Source organism: Saccopteryx leptura, chromosome 2, assembly GCF_036850995.1.
Source record: "Saccopteryx leptura isolate mSacLep1 chromosome 2, mSacLep1_pri_phased_curated, whole genome shotgun sequence".
NCBI classification, from domain to species: Eukaryota; Metazoa; Chordata; class Mammalia; order Chiroptera; family Emballonuridae; genus Saccopteryx; species Saccopteryx leptura.
Genome location: NC_089504.1, coordinates 186,581,687 through 186,602,749, shown reverse-complemented (window position 1 = coordinate 186,602,749; position 21,063 = coordinate 186,581,687). Strand labels below are relative to the sequence as shown.

The window sequence follows — 21,063 nt, the reverse complement described above, 5'->3', positions numbered from 1 at the left end:
CAAGTTTCTTTTATCTGTAAAACGTTTTGTTACTGTTGGAAACAAAAAAGTTGGGTTACATTCTTTTGCCCAGCAAGAGAAGAAAAACATTTCTTATCCCTCCCCAGCTTTTCATTTTCAGAGAGAGAGAGAGAGAGAGAGAGAAAGAGAAGCACCAATTCCTAGTTGTGTCACTTTTAGTTGTTCATTTATTACTTTTCATATGTGCTTTGACCAGGGGGCTCCAGCGAACCAGTGACTCCTTGCTCAAGCCAGCGATGTTGGATTCAAGCCAGCAACACTGAGCTTAAGCCAGCGACCTTGGGCTTCAAGCCCATGGAATCATGTCCACACCCTACACTCTAGCCATGTTCAAGCAGGTGAGCCTGAGCTCAAGACAGATAATCCTGCGCTCATGCCAGTGACATCAGGATTTCTAACCTGGAACCTCAGCGTTCCAGGCCGAAGCTCTATCCACTGAACTACCACTGGTCAGATCCCTCTCCCTCTTTTTCTCCATCCTGAATTTACCAAAAATATCTTGCTTCTCTGGATATTTTCAAGAGTTCTAAAACTACATACTCCTGGCTCTCCCACCAGCTGATTCAACACACACACAAAAAATCGCTATTATTAATAATAGGTCCTTATGGCAACACCTCTCCTGATACCTCTCTAGAGAAAAAATAAATTTCATTATTACACTTTATGTCAGAGTGCTTACCTTATTCTTATAATTACCAGCACAATAAAATGAAAAGGTTTATCCAACCCTAGGTTACAACAGTGCCTTGCTTTATATTTATAAAGTCTACTTCCTCAACTCACAATCTTATCAGGAATTTAAGACTTAAACTAAAATACTTACTAAAAGTCAGAGTTTAGAACATTTTTTCCACCTGGCAAGTGGTAAGTAAGTTCTATAACTTAGCACTTTGCATTGGAAAATACAGCCACTACAACTTCAGAATACACATATTAAGCTCTTCAAGCAAAGAACTAGGTCATACTGTCCTGATTTTCAGTAAAATACTTCGAAACACATCTAACGTTAGATTAATTCTAATGCTAAATGACATTATATGAATATTACATATATGCCAGGTGAATATTACATAAATTAACGAGTATAATATAAATTGTATTGTACCTGTACAAACCCAGAAAAAAATAGATGTTTTTAATTCTTAAGCTCTAAAGCATTCTCACACCATTCCAACCTGGATACTTTGGCCCTTGTGAAGGGGCATCTAACACCTGGAGAATTCAAGAACCAGCTAGTTTTCTGGAGATTACTAGCCACCTCTGGTATAGGCTTCAAACCAGCACCATCTCTGACAAGCTCTAGTCAAAGTGTCAAATGGTCAGCAAAGCATAAGTGGAAGGAGAAAATACAAACTGGAGAAGGGGAGGCAAAGAAAGAAAAATTAAAGCACAGGAAATGCAATTCTTCCATAACTGACAGGGAGGGGGAGAGTTTCTGATTTCCCAACTTCACAGCAAACTCTCACCATCAGAATACACTCTACTGAAAACAAGAGACCACCTGCTATGGACTGAATGCTTGTGCCCCCTCAATATTCATAAGGTGAAGCCCTAATGTGATAGTATTTGGAAGAGGGAGCCTTTGGACAGTAATTGGGTCATGAGAGTGGCCCTTGTGATGGGATTAATGTCCTCATTAAGTGGAAGAAAGAAGTCCCCATGTGAGGACACTATAAGCAGTCCAACGGTCTACAAGTCCAGGAAGGGGTCCTCACCAGAACCTATCCATGGGGGCACCCAGATTTCCAGACTTCTAGACTCCAAAACTGTGAGTAATAAATATTTAAGTCATCTAGTCCATGGTATTTGCTACAGCAGCCCAAGATGACTATGACATCATTCAACATGACCAGTAAACACTGTGGCCTTGAATTTTAGAAATAAAGAGGGCAGGACTACTGCACCAGGGCTTCACTCAGGATCACCCGCTACTGAAAAAGGACACATGACTTCACTCTTGCCCTTCATAGTCCCCTCGCCTCTCCCAGTTCTTCTGGTTTGAGATGTAAGGGGTTGAAAAGATAGAACTTCCAAACTTCAAAGACATCTGACCTCAGAAAATGGGTCCTCACCCATCCCATAACTCGTCATCCAGCCCTGAATGATTGTTTCTAGTCTCCAGGACTAAGTCTGATAGCAATGTTTGGTGCACCCCTGTTTTTTAATTGTTTTTTTTTACGAGCAACCAATTTGTTCCATTACAGCATTCTCTAATCTGATGTGAGCCTGGCTGGGTTGGCAGGGCTTCCTGGTGTGGCTCCAGAACCAGGAGGAGGCCGCGGGCTCAAGCACCAGACTTAGAGGTCAGGCCCAAGTGCCCCGTTTGGGGAAAAGTGTGCAAAACACGACCACTCAGCGAAACTCGCCCAAGCTCCCTGAACCATCTTTTCCAAAGTCGTGCTTCCTACGGCATGCTTCCTCCAAAAAAGGAAGAAAACGGCCCAAGGATCCCCTCTTGTCTACTAGTATTTACCTATCACAGGAACTTGTTTGCAAAAACAATTCGAGGCAGCTATAAACTTGACTTTACTGTTAATGCACAACCTTGACACTCGCAGCCAAGAATTAGTGAGCGCCTAATATGGTCAGGCCCCGCGTTTTTCTTAGCGCCCCTCCCCAGCAGAGGCGCGGGGACAGAGAAGGTAGGAGAGGCCAGGTCACCACGGCTCCCCCTAGCTATTACACGGCCCAACAAGCAGCTCACGGGGCCACAGGCCACAGAATTGACCAGTGCAGAGGGCCAGTGCAAGGACCCCACCGTTGACTTTGAGGGGACGCGAAGAGCGCCGGGGGGCAGAGGGAAAACTCCAGTAGTGGCAGGGGTGCCTCCTCACCGAGAACTGCTCCCCCGCAGGCGGCCGCCCCAGGCGGAGCCGCAGAAGCCGTCTGCCGGGAAGGCAGGACCCGGCCTTCAGCCTCAGCCTCCCCGCCCTTCCTCCTCCTTCCCTCGCCCCGAGCGCCCCAGCGCACGCCCGCACGCACGCCCACAAGCACAAACTGACCGCACGACCCTGGGATCCAGAAGGCAGAAGCCACTTCTCCGCGGCCTCCTCCTCCTTCCCGGCGAGCATCCCCAGCCCTCAGAGACACGTGGCGCCGGGGGTCCCGCAGCCCAGAGGCCCCGGACGCTATGGGACCCGCCGCACGCACCACTCACTTGCCGCCCGGCGCGAGGCTTGCCCTGTGGCGCTCTCCTGAAGAAGGAGGTCCTGGCGGTGAAGAAGAAGTCTTCGGAGTCCTCCTCCAGGCTGCTGTAGCCGCTGCTCATGCTGCTGGTCGCGTCGCGCTCGGGCCGCCTCCCCGGGGCGCAGGGGGTGCCGCGCCCGCCCACCCCGCGAGGTTCCCGGCGCGCGGCCCCGAGCCGCCGACCCGCCGACCGGCAGTCCCACCGCAGCTGCGACCGCCGCTCAATCCCGCCCTCCGGCCCCTCCCGCCGGGTTCCTGGCGTGGCCTGGGCCTTGGAGCCCCTCGCGACCCCGCCTCCCGGGGCCCCGCCCCGCCCCGCCCCACGTGCCCCTCCTGGTGGAGCTCGGGACGCGCCCCCGCGCGGCCGCAGGTGGGGACCGGCCCCCCGCCCCTTCCAGTGGTGTAGAACCCGGAAAGCCCAGTTCGATGGCTGCATGTGGTGGGGCTATGTTCGGGGTGGTCGTTTCCCCAACCTCCTGGAAACTGCCAAATCCTCTGTGATCGGTCCCTCGCCCCCTGCCGGGGCCCAGCGAGTGGTGGTGGAGATTGCCCGGCCTAGGGGCCCAGATCCTCGGGCGTGGTTTTGCCCCGCGCAGAACTCTCCGCAGCTCTCCCCTGCAGGAAGGTTGAAAGTTTGCAACGTGAGTAGGGGTGGTAACAACTGGGTTGAGTTGATTCAAATGAAAACATCCTGTTAATTCAGTTGAGCTTCTGTCTTTCCCTGTCGTCCTCTCTAGCGAGGCTCCATTCTCAGAATAGCACAGCCAAGGTCGTTATGATCTTAGAGGCCACTTGGTGCAAATTGAGAAGGGGGATTCGGGGAGGGGGCAGTGTAAACTAGTTCTGTAGTTGGAGCTTATTAATTAAACGTGCTTTTTAAACGTCCCCTCCCACAGTCTGCTTTAAACCGACAAGGCACGATTTCAATGATGGGGGTGAAAGGTTCAAGGAAATCTATTCACCTCCTACCAAAAAATAAAAAAGAAAGTTTCAATATTTTCTAAAATTCTTCCAAGTCAGGTATTTCTCTTTTAAAATGCAAAATAAAACACCTTTCTGTTATTGGATTAAGTAACACTAACTTCTTTCCCGAGATCCTGATTGAAAGGTCTCTTGAAGCCTCAGCACTGCTGTGGTCAGCAGGCGTTAGGAGAGGTTTCGGTTTCATTAGGAGGGAAAGAGAGGAACTAGGAAGTAATTTTTTCACCCATTTTAGCTAAATTTCCTTGTATTATCTCTAACCCTCAAACAACTTTATAAGGTAGCTAATACTATTATTATTTTTTTTTTTTGTATTTTTCTGAAGCTGGAAACGGGGAGAGACAGACAGACTCCCTTATGCGCCCGACCGGGATCCACCCGGCACGCCCACCAGGGGGCGACGCTCTGCCCCTCCGGGGCGTCGCTCTGCCGAGACCAGAGCCACTCTAGCGCCTGGGGCAGAGGCCAAGGAGCCATCCCCAGCGCCCGGGCCATCTTTGCTCCAATGGAGCCTTGGCTACGCCCGGGTCATCTTTGCTCCAATGGAGCCTTGGCTACGGGAGGGGAAGAGAGAGACAGAGAGGAAGGGGGGGGGGGTGGAGAAGCAAATGGGTGCTTCTCCTATGTGCCCTGGCCGGGAATCGAACCCGGGTCCCCCGCACGCCAGACCGACGCTCTACCGCTGAGCCAACCGGCCAGGGCGGTAGCTAATACTATTTTATGTTCAGTTTACACGTAGAGCAGCTGAGAGAAAAGTAGCTGTAGGTGGCAGGGCTGGGCCTATTCTGATATGAAATTCTTCAGATACCTTTCTAAATCCTCTGCTTGGTCCGTGGTCAGCCATGGTCATTTGTGGACTAGTGGGAGGAAGAGCTGGTCCCGCGATGATAGGAAGAAAGGACTTGGCTCATGACTCATCTTATCCCCAGCAGAAAGACGTTTGCAAAACTGCTCTCCCTTCCTTAGGCTTACTCATCCAGCTTGTAAACTTGTGTATTATCCCAAGTGATTCACAACAACGCCGCAGCAGAGGAAGCAGTGTTTGCTCACTCCAAATATGACTTGTTTTAGATATGTTAAGCTGGAGTTTTTTTTTTTTAATGATTCAGGAAAAACCTTCAACATTCTCCTTAACTGCCTAAAGTATTTAGATAAAGGATCCGCTCCAAGAAAGGAGCTATTATCATAGATAACTGCAGGTGTGTTTTTTTTAATTGACTTTAGAGAGGGAGAGAAAGTCAATTTGTTGTTCCACTTTTTTTCGCATTAATTGGTTGATTCTTGTATGTGCCCTGACCAGAGATCAAACCCACAACCTCGGCATTATCAAGACAACACTAACCAACTGAGCCACTCAGCCAGGGCTGACAACTTCAGTTTAATATGAATTAGGTGTGATATGGAGGAACTTAGCAAGACCCCTTTGATCAAAGTCCTCTCTGTGTCCCATGGTTAAAGATGGCCCAGCAAACACTTTTACCAAACATTTGCTTTTCATCTTCATGTGAATTGCCTTTCTGCCCTTTGAAGACCCAAACCACAACTCCCTTCTCCTTAGCTCAATATGCCATGTAAGCCTTAACAACCAAGTCTGCACTGTTCCCATAGTCTTATGGAAACTTCATATGTAAATGTATAATAAATTTTCTCCTGTTAATCTGCCTCATGTTAATTTTTTTAAAAATTTTATTTATTCATTTTATAGAGGAGAGAGAAGAGGGGAGGAGCAGGAAGCATCAACTCCCATATGTGCCTTGACCAAGCAAGCCCAGGGTTTCGAACAGGCAACCTCAGCATTCCAGGTTGATGCTTAGGTCAGGCTGCCTCATGTTAATTTGATTATTAGTCCAGTCAGAACTTAAAAGGGTAGAAAGAAAATTATTTTTCCTCCCACCCACCAGCCACACAGCTACTAAATGATTAGAAACCAGAAATTCTAATTCCATATTATTTTGCACGGTCTAAACTGAACCTTGTGAATGCCTAGTATAAGGGGATAGGACAATTTACTTACTTATGATAGATTTTTGTTATTTGGTTTCCATTATTTTGTTAACATAATTCTTATTAACTACTCAAATTTAAGAGTAATGTGTAGGTTAAAATTTTAAATTACTTGTTTTATTGTAGATGGAAAAGGAGAAATAACCCCACTCAGAATAAATTACTTTAAACAGTTTCTGAAAACTTTGAAGAAAAATATGAATAAGAAAAATACATTAAAGTGCTTTATGATCCACCATACAATAAAAACAATTTTTCCATGGTATTATATTTTAAGTTCCAAAAACCTTAATTATTTTTTGTATCAGTGCACCATCAGAGTCAGTTATAACAAAAAGGCATAATTGAATAATGAAATAGAACTACTGCCTTTAAACAGCAAAAAGCAAACACCATAAATGAAGGAAGGAGGAATTGGCATTCTATTGCCTACGTCATATTTCTATACTTTTCTGATAGTATTCTTTTTCTTTTTAAGTGAGAAGAGAGAAGAGGGGAGATATAGAGACAGACTCCTGCATGTGCCCCAACAGGGATCCACACAGCAAACCCTGTCTGGAGCTGATGCTCAAATCAATTGAGCTATCCTCAGGGCCTAAGGCCAATGCTCAGACCAGTTGAGCCACTGACTGTGGGAAGGGAAAGAGGGAGAGAAGGGAGAGGGGGAGAGAAGCAGATGGTCACTTCTCATGTGTTCCTTGACCAGGAATCAAACCCAGGACGTCCACATGCCAGGCTGACGGTCTATCCACTGAGAAAACCATCCAGGGCCTGATAGTATTCTTAATTTTAAAGTATTATGAGTTTAAAATTTGGTTAATGAAATTATTAGTCTGTAAAAATTCAAAATGTTACATTAAACAACTAGACATTTTTAATATTTAAAATTCAGGGAAGGGGTGAAATAAATAAATGTATGCAACCAAGTTCAGTTTTGAAAGGACTTACTGTCAAACACAGAATGAATTTATAATTGGACTCTATTATCATAAATGTTTCAGTGACACAAAAGCCTAGTAACCTTTTCTTTAAATGATGAATATATTTAAAACTCAATAAAGATATGCAAATATTATAAGCACAAATGTTTTATAATTTTAATTATCCAGTACATCAAATTATTTCCCTTAAATTAATGTAAAAGGAGAGGCTTTAGTAACACTTTGCCCTTCTTGCTTACCAGATAAACCACCCAGGAGAAAAATAATTGTATAAATGTGATTATATATCAAAAAGTTTAAATCATTATTCAGATTTTTTAAGTACTACATATCTGCAAATAGTAGATATTAGAATATAATAAATGTAGAAAAATTAGGCACTGCTCACCCTTTGACCGAATATATTTAGAAGTAAAATTTTTCTTTGGTCAGCTTGTCTTTATAAACACAGAATCATAAAGGAAAATATGTCTAGCCTAACCAGGCAGTGGCACAGTGGATAGAGCATTGGATTGGGAGACAGAGGACCCAGGTTCAAAACCCAAGGTTGCCAGCTTGAGCACAGGCTCACCAGCTGGAGCTCTGGGTCACTGGTTTGAGCAAGGAGTCACTTGCTCTGTTGAAGCCACCACCACCCCACCCCACCCCGGTCAAGGCACGTATGAGAACGCAATCAATGAACAACTAAGGTGCCGCAACAAAGAATTGATGCTTCTCATCTCTCTCCCTTCCTGTCTGTCTGTCCCTCTCTCTGACTCTCTCTCTGTCTCTGTCACACACACACACAAAAATAAAATAAAAATGGTAACAGGGACAGAGAAGTTACTGTTCCTATGCCTTAAAAGCAATTTAGGGACTTTCATTTTGATTTTTACTCTGAGATGAGAAACCACTAGAAAATTTGAGCAAAGGAATTACATGATCTGACTTACTTTTTGAAAGGCCCACTTTGGTTGCTGGGTAGAGAATAGATTATTAAGGTTTATGAACTCTAGCAAATGAAAACAAGGTAGATTTTTCACTCATGAAATTGGCAAGTATTCTTTAAAACAGGTCATAAAACAGCATGCATACTGTGATTACATCTGTAATTATAATGGTAGGTGTGAGGTTGGTTGGCAATGGGGGAAGGTCACGTGAGGAACCAGGCCTGGGAACTTTGGCTGGATCTGCCCACACCCATGTGCGCCAAAAGAAACTTCCCAGATGGAACAGAACTGAGAACCCAGAAATAAACCCACACTTTTATGGACAACTGATATTTGACAAAGGAGGTAAGAGCATACATTGGAGTAAAGACAGCCTCTTCAACAAATGGTGTTGGGAAAGTTGGACAGTTACCTGCAAAAAAAAAAAAAAAAAAAAGAAAAGAAACTAGACCACCAACTTACACCATTCACAAAAATAAACTCAAAATGGATTAAAGACTTAAATGTAAGCCGTAAAACCATAAGCATCTTAGAAGAAAACATAGGCAATAAGCTCTCTGACATCTCTCGCAGCAATATATTTGCCGATTTATCTCCACAAGGAAGTGAAATAAAAGACAGGATAAACAAATGGGACTATATCAAACTAAAAAGTTTCTGCACAGCTAAAGAAAATAAGAACAATAAAAAGACAAACTACACAATGGGAGAATGTATTTGACAATACGTCTGATAAGGGGTTAATAACCAAAATTTATAAAGAACTTATAAAAATACCAGGAAGACAAACAATCCAATCAAAAAATGGGTGAAATAAATGGACACTTCACCAAAGAGGACATACAGATGGCCAATAGGCATATGAAAAAATGCTCAACATCACTAGTCATTAGAGAAATGCAAATTAAAACCACAATGAGATATCACCTCACTCCAGTCAGAATGGCACTTTTCAACAAAACAACACAGAATAAGTGCTGGCGAGGATGTGGAGAAAAGGGAACCCTCCTGCACTGTGGTGGGAATGCAGACTGGTGCAGCCACTGTGGAAAACAGTATGGAGATTCCTCAAGAAATTAAAAATCTAACTGCCTTTTGACCCAGCTATACCACTTTTAGGAATACACCCCAAGAACACCATAGTACTGTTTGAAAAGAAGAAATGCAACCCCGTGTTTATGGCAGCATCGTTCACAATAGCGAAGATCTGGAAACAGCCCAAGTGTCTGTCAGTGGACAAGTGGATTAAAAAGCTTTGGTACAGGCCCCGGCCGGTTGGCTCAGTGGTAGAGCATCGGCCTGGCGTGCAGGAGTCCCGGGTTCGATTCCCAGCCAGAGCACACAGGAGAAGCGCCCACCTGCTTCTCCACCCCTCCCCCTCTCCTTCCTCTCTGTCTCTCTCTTCACCTCCCGCAGCCAAAGCTCCATTGGAGCAGAGTTGGCCCGGGCACTGAGGATGGCTCCAGGCTGCTGTCTCAGGCGCTGGAATGGCCCTGGTTGTAACAGAGCAATGCCCCAGATGGGCAGAGCATCGCCCCCTGGTGGGCATGCTGGGTGGATCCCAGTCGGGCGCATGCAGGAGTCTGTATGACTGCTTCCCCATTTCCAACTTAAGAAAAATACAAAAAAAAAAAAAAAGCTTTGGTACAGCCTGACCAGGCGGTGGCGCAGTGGATACAGCGTCGGACTGCGATGCAGAGGACCCAGGTTCGAGACCCCAAAGTCACCAGCTTGAGTGCTGGCTCATCTGGTTTGAGCAAAAGCTCACCAGCTGGGACCCAAGGTCGCTGGCTCAAGCAAGGGGTTACTTGGTCTGCTGAAGGCCCATGGTCAAGGCACATATGAGAAAGCAATCAATGAACCACTAAGGTCTCGCAATGAAAAACTGATAATTGATGCTTCTCATCTCTGTTCCTGTCTGTCTGTCCCTGTCTAACCCTCTCTCTGACTCTCTCTCTGTCCCTATGGAAAAAAAAAAAAAAAGCTTTGGTACATATATACTATGGAATACTACTCAGCCATAAGAAATGATGACATCGGATCATTTACAACAACATGGATGGACCTTGATAACATTATACTGAGTGAAATAAGTTAATCAGAAAATCTAAGAACTATATAATTCCATACATAGGTGGGACATAAAAATGAGACTCAGAGACATGGACAAGAGTGTGGGGGTTATGAGGTGGAGTGGAGGAGAGGGAGGGGGTTGGGGGAGGGGAGGGGCACAAAGAAAACCAGTTAGAAGGTAACGGAAGACAATTGGACTTTGGGTGATGGGAATGCAGCATAATCAAATGTCAAAATAACCTAGAGATGTTTTCTCTGAATATATGTACCCTGATTTATCAATGTCACCCCATTAAAATTAATTAAAAAAAAACAAACCAAAAAACAGAGGTCTGATGCTAGACCAGCACTTGTCCATAGACAATTAACACCAACCACAGATACAATTTTATATTCTCTAATAGCCACAAGAAAAAAGTAACATGGAACAGGTGAAATTAATTTTAAGAATTCATTTCATTTATAATTACATTTGTTTATAGAATATTTATTGTAACTAAGATAATAATACATTTTCTGCAGCCCCAAACTATCATTTTGATATGTAATCTATATGAAAATTATTTGTGAGGTTATTTTGCATTTGCTTTTTTGTACTTAAGTTTCAAAATCCAGTGCATCTTAGACTTACCGCATATATCAGGTCAGACTGGCATGTTCCACGTGTTCTATAGTTGCTCTGGATAGTGGCTATTGTGTGGGGCAGGGAAGATCTAGACAGACCAGGAAGAGAAACCTGGGTGAAGACAAATTGGATGGGTAACATGGCCCTCAGCCTAGAACCGGCTGCCAGGAGACAGCCTGTAGGAGCAGACGAGTAATCCACAACTTGTTCCCCGTCTACACTGAGACCCAGACTTCATCCTCCTACCCCTCCTAGCCTTTCCCTGAAGAAAAGGAAAACACACACATACACAATGACTTTTTTTTTAAGTGGTAGCAATTTTTATTGCTGCTAATTTAATGTTCATCATTTCACTTGCTAATAAAATTGTTTATGGAAGTCTCAAAAAAAAAAAGAAACTTCCCAGGAGCCCTTTGAAAAAGAACGACTGTCTGCCAGCCAATGAAATTTCGCCACATCATATCAACTCGCCTTCACCCTACTGACCATATAAATTACCCCCAAACAGGGTGTGTGGCGCGACTTCTCTGGCCTCTGTCTCAGGGATCAGAGAACCTCGTCCGGGAAGCGCTCTACTCAATGAAGCTTTTGCTGTTTCACTTGGTGGCTATGCCCTTCTTTCTTTCTCCGCGAGGAAATACCTTACAGTAGGTAAAAGTCTTACAATGTACTAAAAACTAAGATAATTTATCAGGGAAATTATGAAAAAGGTCTCATTGACAGACAACTATTACTTGATACCTATGTCATAAAGGGAAAAAATGGCCTTGGAGGGCAGGCCGACCTGAGTTAGAATAATAATACTGTCACTCTTGTGAGACCTGTAACAACTTAATTAGCTTCTATGTTCCTTGGGTTCATCATGAGCAGGATAAGAATAATAATATCCTCATTTCATTCTCATTAGTTTACTATAAGGGTTAAGCAGAATTCATGTAAAGACTTTGGCAGACTAAGACCAACAAATATTATTCTTTCTTGCCCCAAATATTAGACCTTGTTGCATACTCAACATCCATTACCCACTTCCTTGTTAACCAAACAAGGACTTTGTTCAAGGAATTCTCTCCTCATGGGGAAGGAGGTCCAATCCCAGCAGCAAGGTCTGATGTTCAGTCAGTTGCAGGGTCCAATCCCCCTTGCCAGGCATTGCTTTCAGTGTGAACAGGCCTCACACACCTGCCACTGAGAAGTTGAGACCTAAGGGAAAGTCTGCTGGTGGCTTTTGGGAAATATTTCCTCGCCCCAGAAACAGACTCATTTTCTTTAGATCATATGCGGACATAAGGGCAAGTCAGTAGTCTGCAGCCCAGAAGAGGGCCTTCACTAGAACTTAACAATGCTGTCACTGTGATTTCAGACTTCCAGCCTCCAGGACCCTGAGAAATAGGTTTCTGTTGTTCAACCACCTGATTTATGGTATTTTTCTGTATCAGCCTGAGCTAAGATAAGATGGCATTAAATTAAGGAGTGATTTTCAAAAAAAAGAGAGAGAGAGAGAGAGACTCACAAAAAAAGATTGTCTCTTTGTCTCTTCTTCTACTGGGCCTTGTCTTGCCTGAATGTGGTACCTGGGAATTATGTAGCCATTTTATGGACAAAACTGAGGGACTAAAGATAGCAAAGCATAATAAAGCGAGAAACCGGCATGGGTCCCTGAGTTAACCAACTCTGAAGCCACCCTAATTAGGACTCCTTTTTATGTGAGTTAATATATTTTCTTTGCCCTGGCCAGTTGGCTCAGTGGTAGCACGTTGGCCTGGCATGCAGGAGTCCCAGGTTCAATTCCCAGCCAGGGCACACAGGAGAAGCGCCCATCTGTTTCTCCACCCTTCCTCCTCTCCTTCCTCTCTGTCTCTCTCTTCCCCTCCCGCAGCCAAAGCTCCGTTGGAGCAAAGGTGGCCCGGGCTCTGAGAATGGCTCTGGTTGCAATGGAGCAACGCCCCAGATGGGTGGAGCATCGCCCCCTGGTGGGCGTGCCAGGTGGATCCCGATTGGGCGCATGCGGGAGTCTGTCTGACTGCCTCCCCGTTTCCAACTTCAGAAAAATACAAAAAAAAATATATATATATATATATATATTTATTATTATTATTTTTTTCTTTATTGCTGAAGCCAACTGAGTCAGCCCATATCATCCTAATTGGTATCCTGGTATAGTCCCATTATTAATTTATTTCTGTGGGTATGTATGTATAATATTTTCTGCTGGAAAGCTCCCTCTCATCATATTTCTGCCAACTTTTTTTTTTTCTTTTTCCTTTTCTTTTCCAAGTTGAGAGAAGGAGAGATAGGGAGACAGACTCCCACATGCAGCCTGACCAGGATCCACCCAGGAACCCCTGTCTGGGGCTGATGCTCTGCCCATCTTGGACCATGCCCGCAACTAAGTTATTTTTAGCACCTGAGTGGAAGGCTCCAGGAAGTCATCCTCAGCACCTGGGGCAAGTGTGCTTGAACCAATTGAGCCATGGCTGTGGGAGGGGAAGAGAGAGAGAGAGAGACACGAGGGAGGGGGGGTAGAGAAGCAGATGGTCATTTCTCCTGTGTGCCCTGACCAGGAATCAACCCACAACATCCACATGCTGGGCCAACACTCTACCACTGAGCCAACTGGCCAGGACCTATTTCTGCCAACTTCTGTTCTCCTCTGTTAACACTGGGTAGAGCCAATAGAGATACAGAAAGAATCAGAAGTAAGATTTTTTTCTTTTTAAAATTTTTTTAAAATTTCTTTTTAAATGTATTGGGTTGATATGGTTCATCAAGAAATAAAATTTTCAAAATAATAATTGAATTGTCCTTCTTAAAATAATTTAGAAAGGACAGTCTTTCATGTTTAAATGAACAGTGGCTCTAGCTGGGCAACTCCGTTGAGCATCGCTCAGATGCACGAGGTTATAGGTGCAATCCCCAGTCAGGGCACATATGGGAATCAGCTAATGAGTGTATAAATAAATGAAATAACAAATCAGTGTTTCTCTCTCTCTTTCTGTCTCTCACTTCCTTTCTCTCTAAAATCAATTTAAAAAAATTAAACAAACAGAACCTGTCTCAAAGGTTGTTTTGTCTTTATTTTTTTCTATTTTTTTAATCTTTTATTTTTATTGAATCCAGAGAGAGGAAGGGGGGTAAGGGGGAGACAGAAGCATCAATCTGTTTCTGTATGTGCCCCGGCCAAGGACCAAACCAGCCACCTCTGCATTGCAGGACAATGCTCCAGCCAAGCGAGCCATCCAGCCAGGGCTCAAAGGTTGTTTTGTAAAATGACTTTAAAAAAGGAAAAGAGATGTGCTGAAATTTCTCTGAAAAGTTCTACGAACTCATCCTCAAAGATGATGGAAGTTGGTTATTTCAGGGTTGTATTTAGAGAAAGTGCAGTGGGTAGCTAAACTAGTACAATCTGTCTTTTCTGTTTGGACAGACACAGTGCCTCAGCATTGACTATCACTCTGGTTACTTCCATTTTGTTCTTGACAGGAACAGAAATAAGCAATATTATAACTGAAATGCAGTGTGTTCGGTGGTTAAGTTTGTGGGCTTGGAAATTAGACTGCCAGTGTTGAAATGCAGGCTGAGATGGTGTAACTCAGTGCAAACTGTCTCACCTGGTTAAGCCTCAGTTACCCGAAAAATGGGGGATAATTTATTTACCTTGAAGAGTTCTTACAGGGATTAAATCAAGCAGTTATATGATTACCATATTTTTCGCTCCATAAGACACACCTGACCATAAGTCACACCTAGGGTTTTTTTTTTTTTAAATAATACCCTCGCCTTCTTCATTCTTTTTGTTTATTTTTATTTTTTACAGGGACAGAGAGAGAGAGAGAGAGAGAGAGGGGGATAGATAGGGACAGACAGACAGGAACAGAGAGAGATGAGAAGCATCAATCATCAGTTTTTCGTTGAGAGACCTTAGTTGTTCATTGATTGCTTTCTCATTCTCATATGTGCTTTGACCGCAGGCCTTCAGCAGACCGAGTAACCCCTTGCTCGAGCCAGCGACCTTGGGTCCAAGCTGGTGAGCTTTCTTTTTGCTCAAGCCAGATGAGCCCGCGCTCAAGCTGGTGACCTTGGGGTCTCGAACCTGGGTCCTTCCGCATCCCAGTCCAACATTCTATCCACTGCAACACCGCCTGGTTAAGCACACTTAGGGTTTTAAGGAGGAAAATAAGAAAAAAAATATTCTGAACCAAATGGTGTGTTAAAGTACTAGTTTATTCATGTCCAATGAAAGAATACCTATAGGAAAAATAGCTGAAGCAACTGGTATTGGGTTTTTCAATTTCTAAGTTATTATTCCTAAAGAGGATCCCTCAGATAAGGGAAAAAAATAAATTATTGCATATTTATCCAGTTCTTACTATGTGCCAGGCACTATTCTGAAGGTTTGGTCTGTATTAACTCATTTAATCCTCACAAAAGCCTAATTTCCCCTGATAAAAGAGAAGCATGGGGTAATCGCTACAGCTAACTCCTGGTGAAGCACCTTCATTCCTGAATTCACCCTCCTAACCATTGTACTACACTGTCTTTTAAGTTCTACCAGCCTAGGGTGAAAGTAAGTCAGAGAGCCTCAGAGGAAAACCAAAGATTTCCTCAATCAGAAGTAATAGGGGCTCTGGCCAGATGGATAGAACATCATCTCCGTGTGTCCAGAGCGTGGGTTCCATCCTGGTCAGGGTACATTCCAGAAGTTACCAATGAGTACACAACTAAATGGAACAACTAACTGGAACAAAGAGTTGGTGCTTCTCTCTTTCTCTCCTTTCACCTTTATCCCTTTCTCTCACTCTTCTCTCTCTCTCAAATCAATGGAAAAATTTTTTTAGTTTTAAAAAAGGAAATGATATGCAGTAAAGTGATTTGAAATGCATTATAACAAAGTATACAGAGTGAGAGATATTTACCTGAAGTTCTTAAATGAGAGAAGATTGTTTTTATTCAATTGACCAGGACATTAAACTTTCCAATATTCATTTTGATCAGTCCTTCTGACTAATTTAAGTCCCCACATTCTGCTAAGGGCTCTCTGCTTCTTATTTTGAATAGGGATAGGGAGAACCTGCATTCATTTTGTCACAGAGTAATCATCATCATTATGGCCCATTCACATAGTCATTATCTCTGGCGGGAATTTCTAAAAGCAGAGCTGTAACAGAGAGATCAATGCTGTCCTCAAAGTCAGGAGACATTACCCACTAGTGGGCCCCCTTATCAAATAGGTCCCCACTAAGGACATGTTTGTAAGGTCGGTGGATAGAGGGATGGTCACGTGGGGAACCCAGACCCGCCCACTTTGGCTATGACCGCCCACAACCAAGCCCACCAAAGGAAGCTTCCCAGGAACCATTTGGAAAGAAGCGATCGTCTGCCAGCCAGTGAAATTTCACCATGTCATAGTAGCTCCACTTTCCTAGAGGGACCCTTTAAATATCTCCCACACAGTTTAATCTTTGCAACTTCCCTGACCTCCATCTCTCCTCCATCTTTCTCTCTTCAGGGCCAGGGAACCTTGCCGGGTGGGATGTGCGCTCTGTACTCAATAAAGCCGTCTGTTATTCCACACTTTGTGGCTCCAAGACCTCTTCCTTCCTTCTCGGCGGGGAAAAATAGCTTACATTTTGGTGCCGAAACCCAGGAGGAGTTAGAAATCTGCAAGGACCGCTCCTTTCTCCTCCCCCCCCCCCCGAGAAAGAACCAGGATCTCCGACTTACACCCACTTTGGCGCACAGTGAGGTAAGTCCCCTGCCTCCAGCTTTCCTCTCAGTTCTTTCCTCCGAGACTCCCTGTCCGAAACCGTAGCTACGTCAGGGAAGTCTTTTCCATCCGTCCAAGTGCGTGTGCTTGTCCCCAAGCACATCCACTTTCGTCCGTGGCTGAACCTTGAGTTTTTAGGACGCTAATGCTCAAGTCTGACCACTCCGAGAACTGAGTGCGGCTGTTGGGGCACAGGAATCTCCCTCCCTAAGGAAGAAGAAACTGTTCTTCTCCGCTGTGGCCAGGCCACAGAACCCACTGAATTAGCCTCCTGAAGGGACTTTTCGGTGTTAACACCCTCACCAATTTAACTATCGCTAAAAAAGCTGGGAACTGATTGGAGATCTCTTACATACACGGCTTCTAGTTATTCGCGCACCTGTCCTTAATTTCTGTGCCGCCTGTTCCACCATGCAGGTGTTTTTCTGGCTGGAGAAACCTCACCTAAAACCTCCACTCCTAATCTTTCCTTCTCCGTGGACTCCAAACTCTCTCTTCCCTCTGAGAGCCTCCTCCTCTCCCTTCGCAAAAACCTGTTTCTTATTCGCCATCTACTACCTTCTCTTTCTCCTCCCCTGCTGGCCAGGGGCCCCTCCCTTCACTGTGTTCTCTAGTCCCACCTCCGTCAGGCCTTTCTCAGCCTGGCATTGGCTCTTACACTGGTTTTCAGGAAGTCCAACCCCAATTTTCTTGCAGGAAGTTCCTGCCCTGTCCAGCGTTTCCTGCAGGATCTGGGTGCTGGGCTCCGCACGAGCCCCCCTCCTCTTATTCCCAATCCCCCAAACCCCTATCCGGAACCTGTGAACACGGCATTTAAAGTTTTTAATGGTCCCAACTAAAACAGGCCAAGGCTGTTCCGCCAGGCCCCTCATGCAGCAGAAAGTATCACTCCAAACCCCCAGGTCTTGTGGCAACCCTGAAGCCAGCAGAGCCACCAGCAGTTTGCTTTAAGTGTGGCAAGCAGGACCACTGGTCCCTGCAGGGCCCCTGCCCATGGCTGCCCACTGAACCCTGCCCTGACTGCAAGCAGCTCAGTCACTGGCAGAGTGATTTCCCCTTTGGGCAACAGGTTTTTTCCTCAGTGCCTCTACGTGGAGGACAAGCTGCCCAAATGGGAAGGCCAATCCAGCCAGGTGGGTGCATCACTCAAACTCCTAGGACACGGCCTGGACTCAGAGAACCCAGGGTTTTGCAACAAGTGGGTAAGTCGATCTCATTTCTTGTGGACATGGGGGCTGCCTTCTCTGTTTTTACCTTCATACTCTGGACCTCTAGTTCCCTCACAGGTTTTGGTTATGGGAATGGATGGGACCCTCTTCCTTTCCCCTTTTTACGCCACTCCTGACATGCAGTCTTGCCTCAAGCTTGCCTCCTTATAGGACCACTGGCAGTCAGAACCACTGGACTCCATCCATCTCCAGCTCAAAAGGCTGGACCCTGCAAATTCCCCTATTACTCCTCTCTTTTTTAAAATCCTTACAGGACCACATCCACGAAGTTTCTCAACTCACGACCACACAGATGTTCCTCCTGACACCCCTCAAAACCACCACCTTCCGATCTCCCCCTCCCCATGACACCCCTATTCAGCAGGAAGTAGCCAGACGAATAAACGGCGCCCTTTTTTCTATTTAACACAAAAGGTCAGAATGTAAGGTCGGTGGATAGAGGGATGGTCACGTGGGGAACCCAGACCTGCCACTTTGGCTAGGACCACCCACAACCAAGCCCGCCAAAGGAAGCTTCCCAGGAATCATTTGGAAAGAAGCGATCGTCTGCCAGCCAGTGAAATTTCACCATGTCATAGTAGCTCCACTTCCCTAGAGGGACCCTTTAAATCAGGGGTCCCCAAACTTTTTACACAGGGGGCCAGTTCACTGTCCCTCAGACCGTTGGAGGGCCAGACTATAAAAAAAACTATGAACAAATCCCTATGCACACTGCACATATCTTATTTTAAAGTAAAAAAACAAAATGAGAACAAATACAATATTTAAAATAAAGAACAAGTAAATTTAAATCAAACTGACCAGTATTTCAATGGAAACTATGCTCCTCTCACTGACCACCAATGAAAGAGGTGCCCCTTCGGAAGTGCGGTGGGGGCCGGATAAATGGCCTCAGGGGGCCGCATGCGGCCCGCAGGCCGTAGTTTGGGGACCCCTGCTTTAAATATCTCCCACGCGGTTTAATCTTTGCAACTTCCCTGACCTCCATCTCTCCTCCATCTTTCTTTCCTCGGGGCCAGGGAACCTTGCCGGGCGCGATGTGCGCTCTGTACCCAATAAAGCCGTCTGCTATTCCACATTTTGTGGCCCTAGCCTCTTCCTTCCTTCTCGGCGGGGAAAAATACCTTACAATGTTTATTTTGTAACCTATGAAGGATAAAAGGCCATTTTCCTGCAATTTTTGCTTGAGATTTAAATAATCTCAGAAGACTGAGAGGTGGAGGAAGGAACAGAGAGTGACCTGTGGTTAAATACAAAATATTTACCACAAACACAAAGCAGAAATCTGATGTTTATCAACCTGTACTGAGAACTCATGGTATCTGGCTTTGAAATCTGGGTCTTAAGAGGACAGCTTTGGGTAAACAAATGTTTTTTTGTTCAGGAAAGGGATTCCAGGGAGATTGGGATTTTTCTTAAATACCAACAAAAACCTAATGGTGGGTTCAGAATTTCTATGGAGGAGGTCTTAGGGCAGCTTAAACTGGGCTGCATACCTATATTGTCCATATCAAAGAAGAGGAGTGCTGAGGGGGAGATTTCTGGAAGAGAGGTCAAGCTCCCTGCTCTCCTTGGGTGCTCTGCAACCTCCAGTTACGTGCATAGCACCATGGAAACTGGGTAAGGTATAAAACAAGTAGTAGACAGGTTCCCTGCTCCCCAAAAGCTTTCAATATAAGTAGTGAGAAAATATAACCCATGGAACAATTACATAATTACAGAAGGTGGCTAGGCAATGAACAAATCTAGGAAGAATATATCAAAATACAAACCAAAGACCAGAAAATGTGAAGAAATTTGGTGAGTCATGAAGGAGATAGGCAGAAAGAAAGACAGTAGGAAGTTCCGGAAGAGAGGCAAGGTCACCAGCAGAACGTAAGTAGAGTAAAAACTTGTAGTTAACCAGAGGTGAGGGCCACCGTGTTGTTAAAACATAAGCTGAGGAGTTGACTTGGTCTGTCAGAAATGTGGGAACTGCCTTGCAGGGTATGACAAAGAAAAGGGGGGGGGGGGAGTTGAGAGGCTGTGTTGTAACACAACTGAAAGAAGTAGACAAACAAGCTTGACCATCTCTTATGAAGCTTCCTGTGGTTTTGTGAAGTACTCAAAGTGCAGAGGGTGACTACTGGTTGGACATCGGAAACAATTCCAAATCTTTGAACTTTATTAACACTGACTCCTGTTGTCAAAACAATCAAGCAAAATTCAATCTACCAGTAAAGTGAAAAAATTCAAATGAATAAGATAGGAAAAGGGATGTGTGTTGGGAGGGGACTAGTTATAAAAAGCCTAGAGAAAAAGATGGCAAAATAAGTTAAATAGGAAAAAATGCAACAATTGAACATGTATGAAGAGAAGGATATTTTATCATTCATCATAATATGAATCTTGAATTCTTATATAAAATTTTTTCTTTGAATATGCATTTGCTTGTTATTAATTAAATCTTTTTCTATTTAAAAAATTCAAATAATATGGGTAGTGTAGGGGAGGAAGAAATGTTTCCTTCTACTTTCTTAGGTCCAATATTTAGGACCCTGCAAATTAATATGACAAAAGGCAGATTAACAGGAGAAAAGGGGCTTATTACACGTATATGAATAGGAGAGTTTTACAGAAAAGGAATGAGAATTCAAAGAGGCAGAAAAACCATTTTATCTACGTGTGGAGAAGGGGTCTTGGACTTTGGCTGGAAGGAGGGGAGGCTGTGGGAAGGCAACAAGGAAGTGTGCGGCAGTAACAGTGGTAATGTTCGTCTGGCAGACTCAGGTCACCTCAGGAGATGAGTTGTCTCCAGAGCCATTCTCCTCTTTCTGGTATAGGAGAGGAAGACATCCTTACAACTGTAAACTTCCTTTACAAAAGGGAAGCATATCCTTTGGTTTAGTTTTTCCTAAGTCAGCTGTTCCTCAGTTACCTTCATTTCAAAATCACCCTTATGCCAAAGTGGTGTGTTTGGGGGTGGGTGGAGCAGAGGTTTTCTCATCACCTTCAGCAGCATGTTGAAATAGCAAAACTATCAAGTCTTTTTATTATTTTAAAAAATGTTATTTATTGCCTGACCTGTGGTGGCGCAGTGGATAAAGTGTCAACCTGGAAACGCTGAGGGCGCCGGTTCAAAACCCTGGGCTTGCCTGGTCAAGGTACATATGGGAGTTGATGCTTTCTGCTCCTCCCCCCTTCTCTCTCTCTCTCTCCCCTCTCTATAATGAATAAATAAAATCTTTATAAAAATGTTATTTATTGATTTTATTGAGAGAGGAAAGGAGAGAGAGAGAGAGATGTTGATTTGTTGTTCCACTTATTC

General features: G+C 44.4%; 2 protein-coding genes across 3 annotated transcripts in view; one reads left to right on the top strand and one right to left on the bottom strand.

Annotated features, from left to right (window-relative positions):
* RASSF3 (Ras association domain family member 3) overlaps positions 1 to 3,527 on the bottom strand; it is a 122,047-nt gene extending 118,520 nt beyond the window's left edge. The window contains exon 1 of one of the 2 annotated variants that reach the window (XM_066369836.1): positions 3,182 to 3,527. In XM_066369836.1, the coding sequence (XP_066225933.1) occupies positions 3,182 to 3,292 (111 nt within the window). In that variant the 5' untranslated portion in view covers positions 3,293 to 3,527. Of the gene's footprint in view, positions 1 to 3,026; positions 3,139 to 3,181 lie in introns of those variants that run through there. The other variant, XM_066369837.1, reaches the window with a different exon arrangement.
* NACA (nascent polypeptide associated complex subunit alpha) overlaps positions 1 to 21,063 on the top strand; it is a 337,284-nt gene that overhangs the window by 2,211 nt on the left and 314,010 nt on the right. The window lies entirely within an intron of this gene.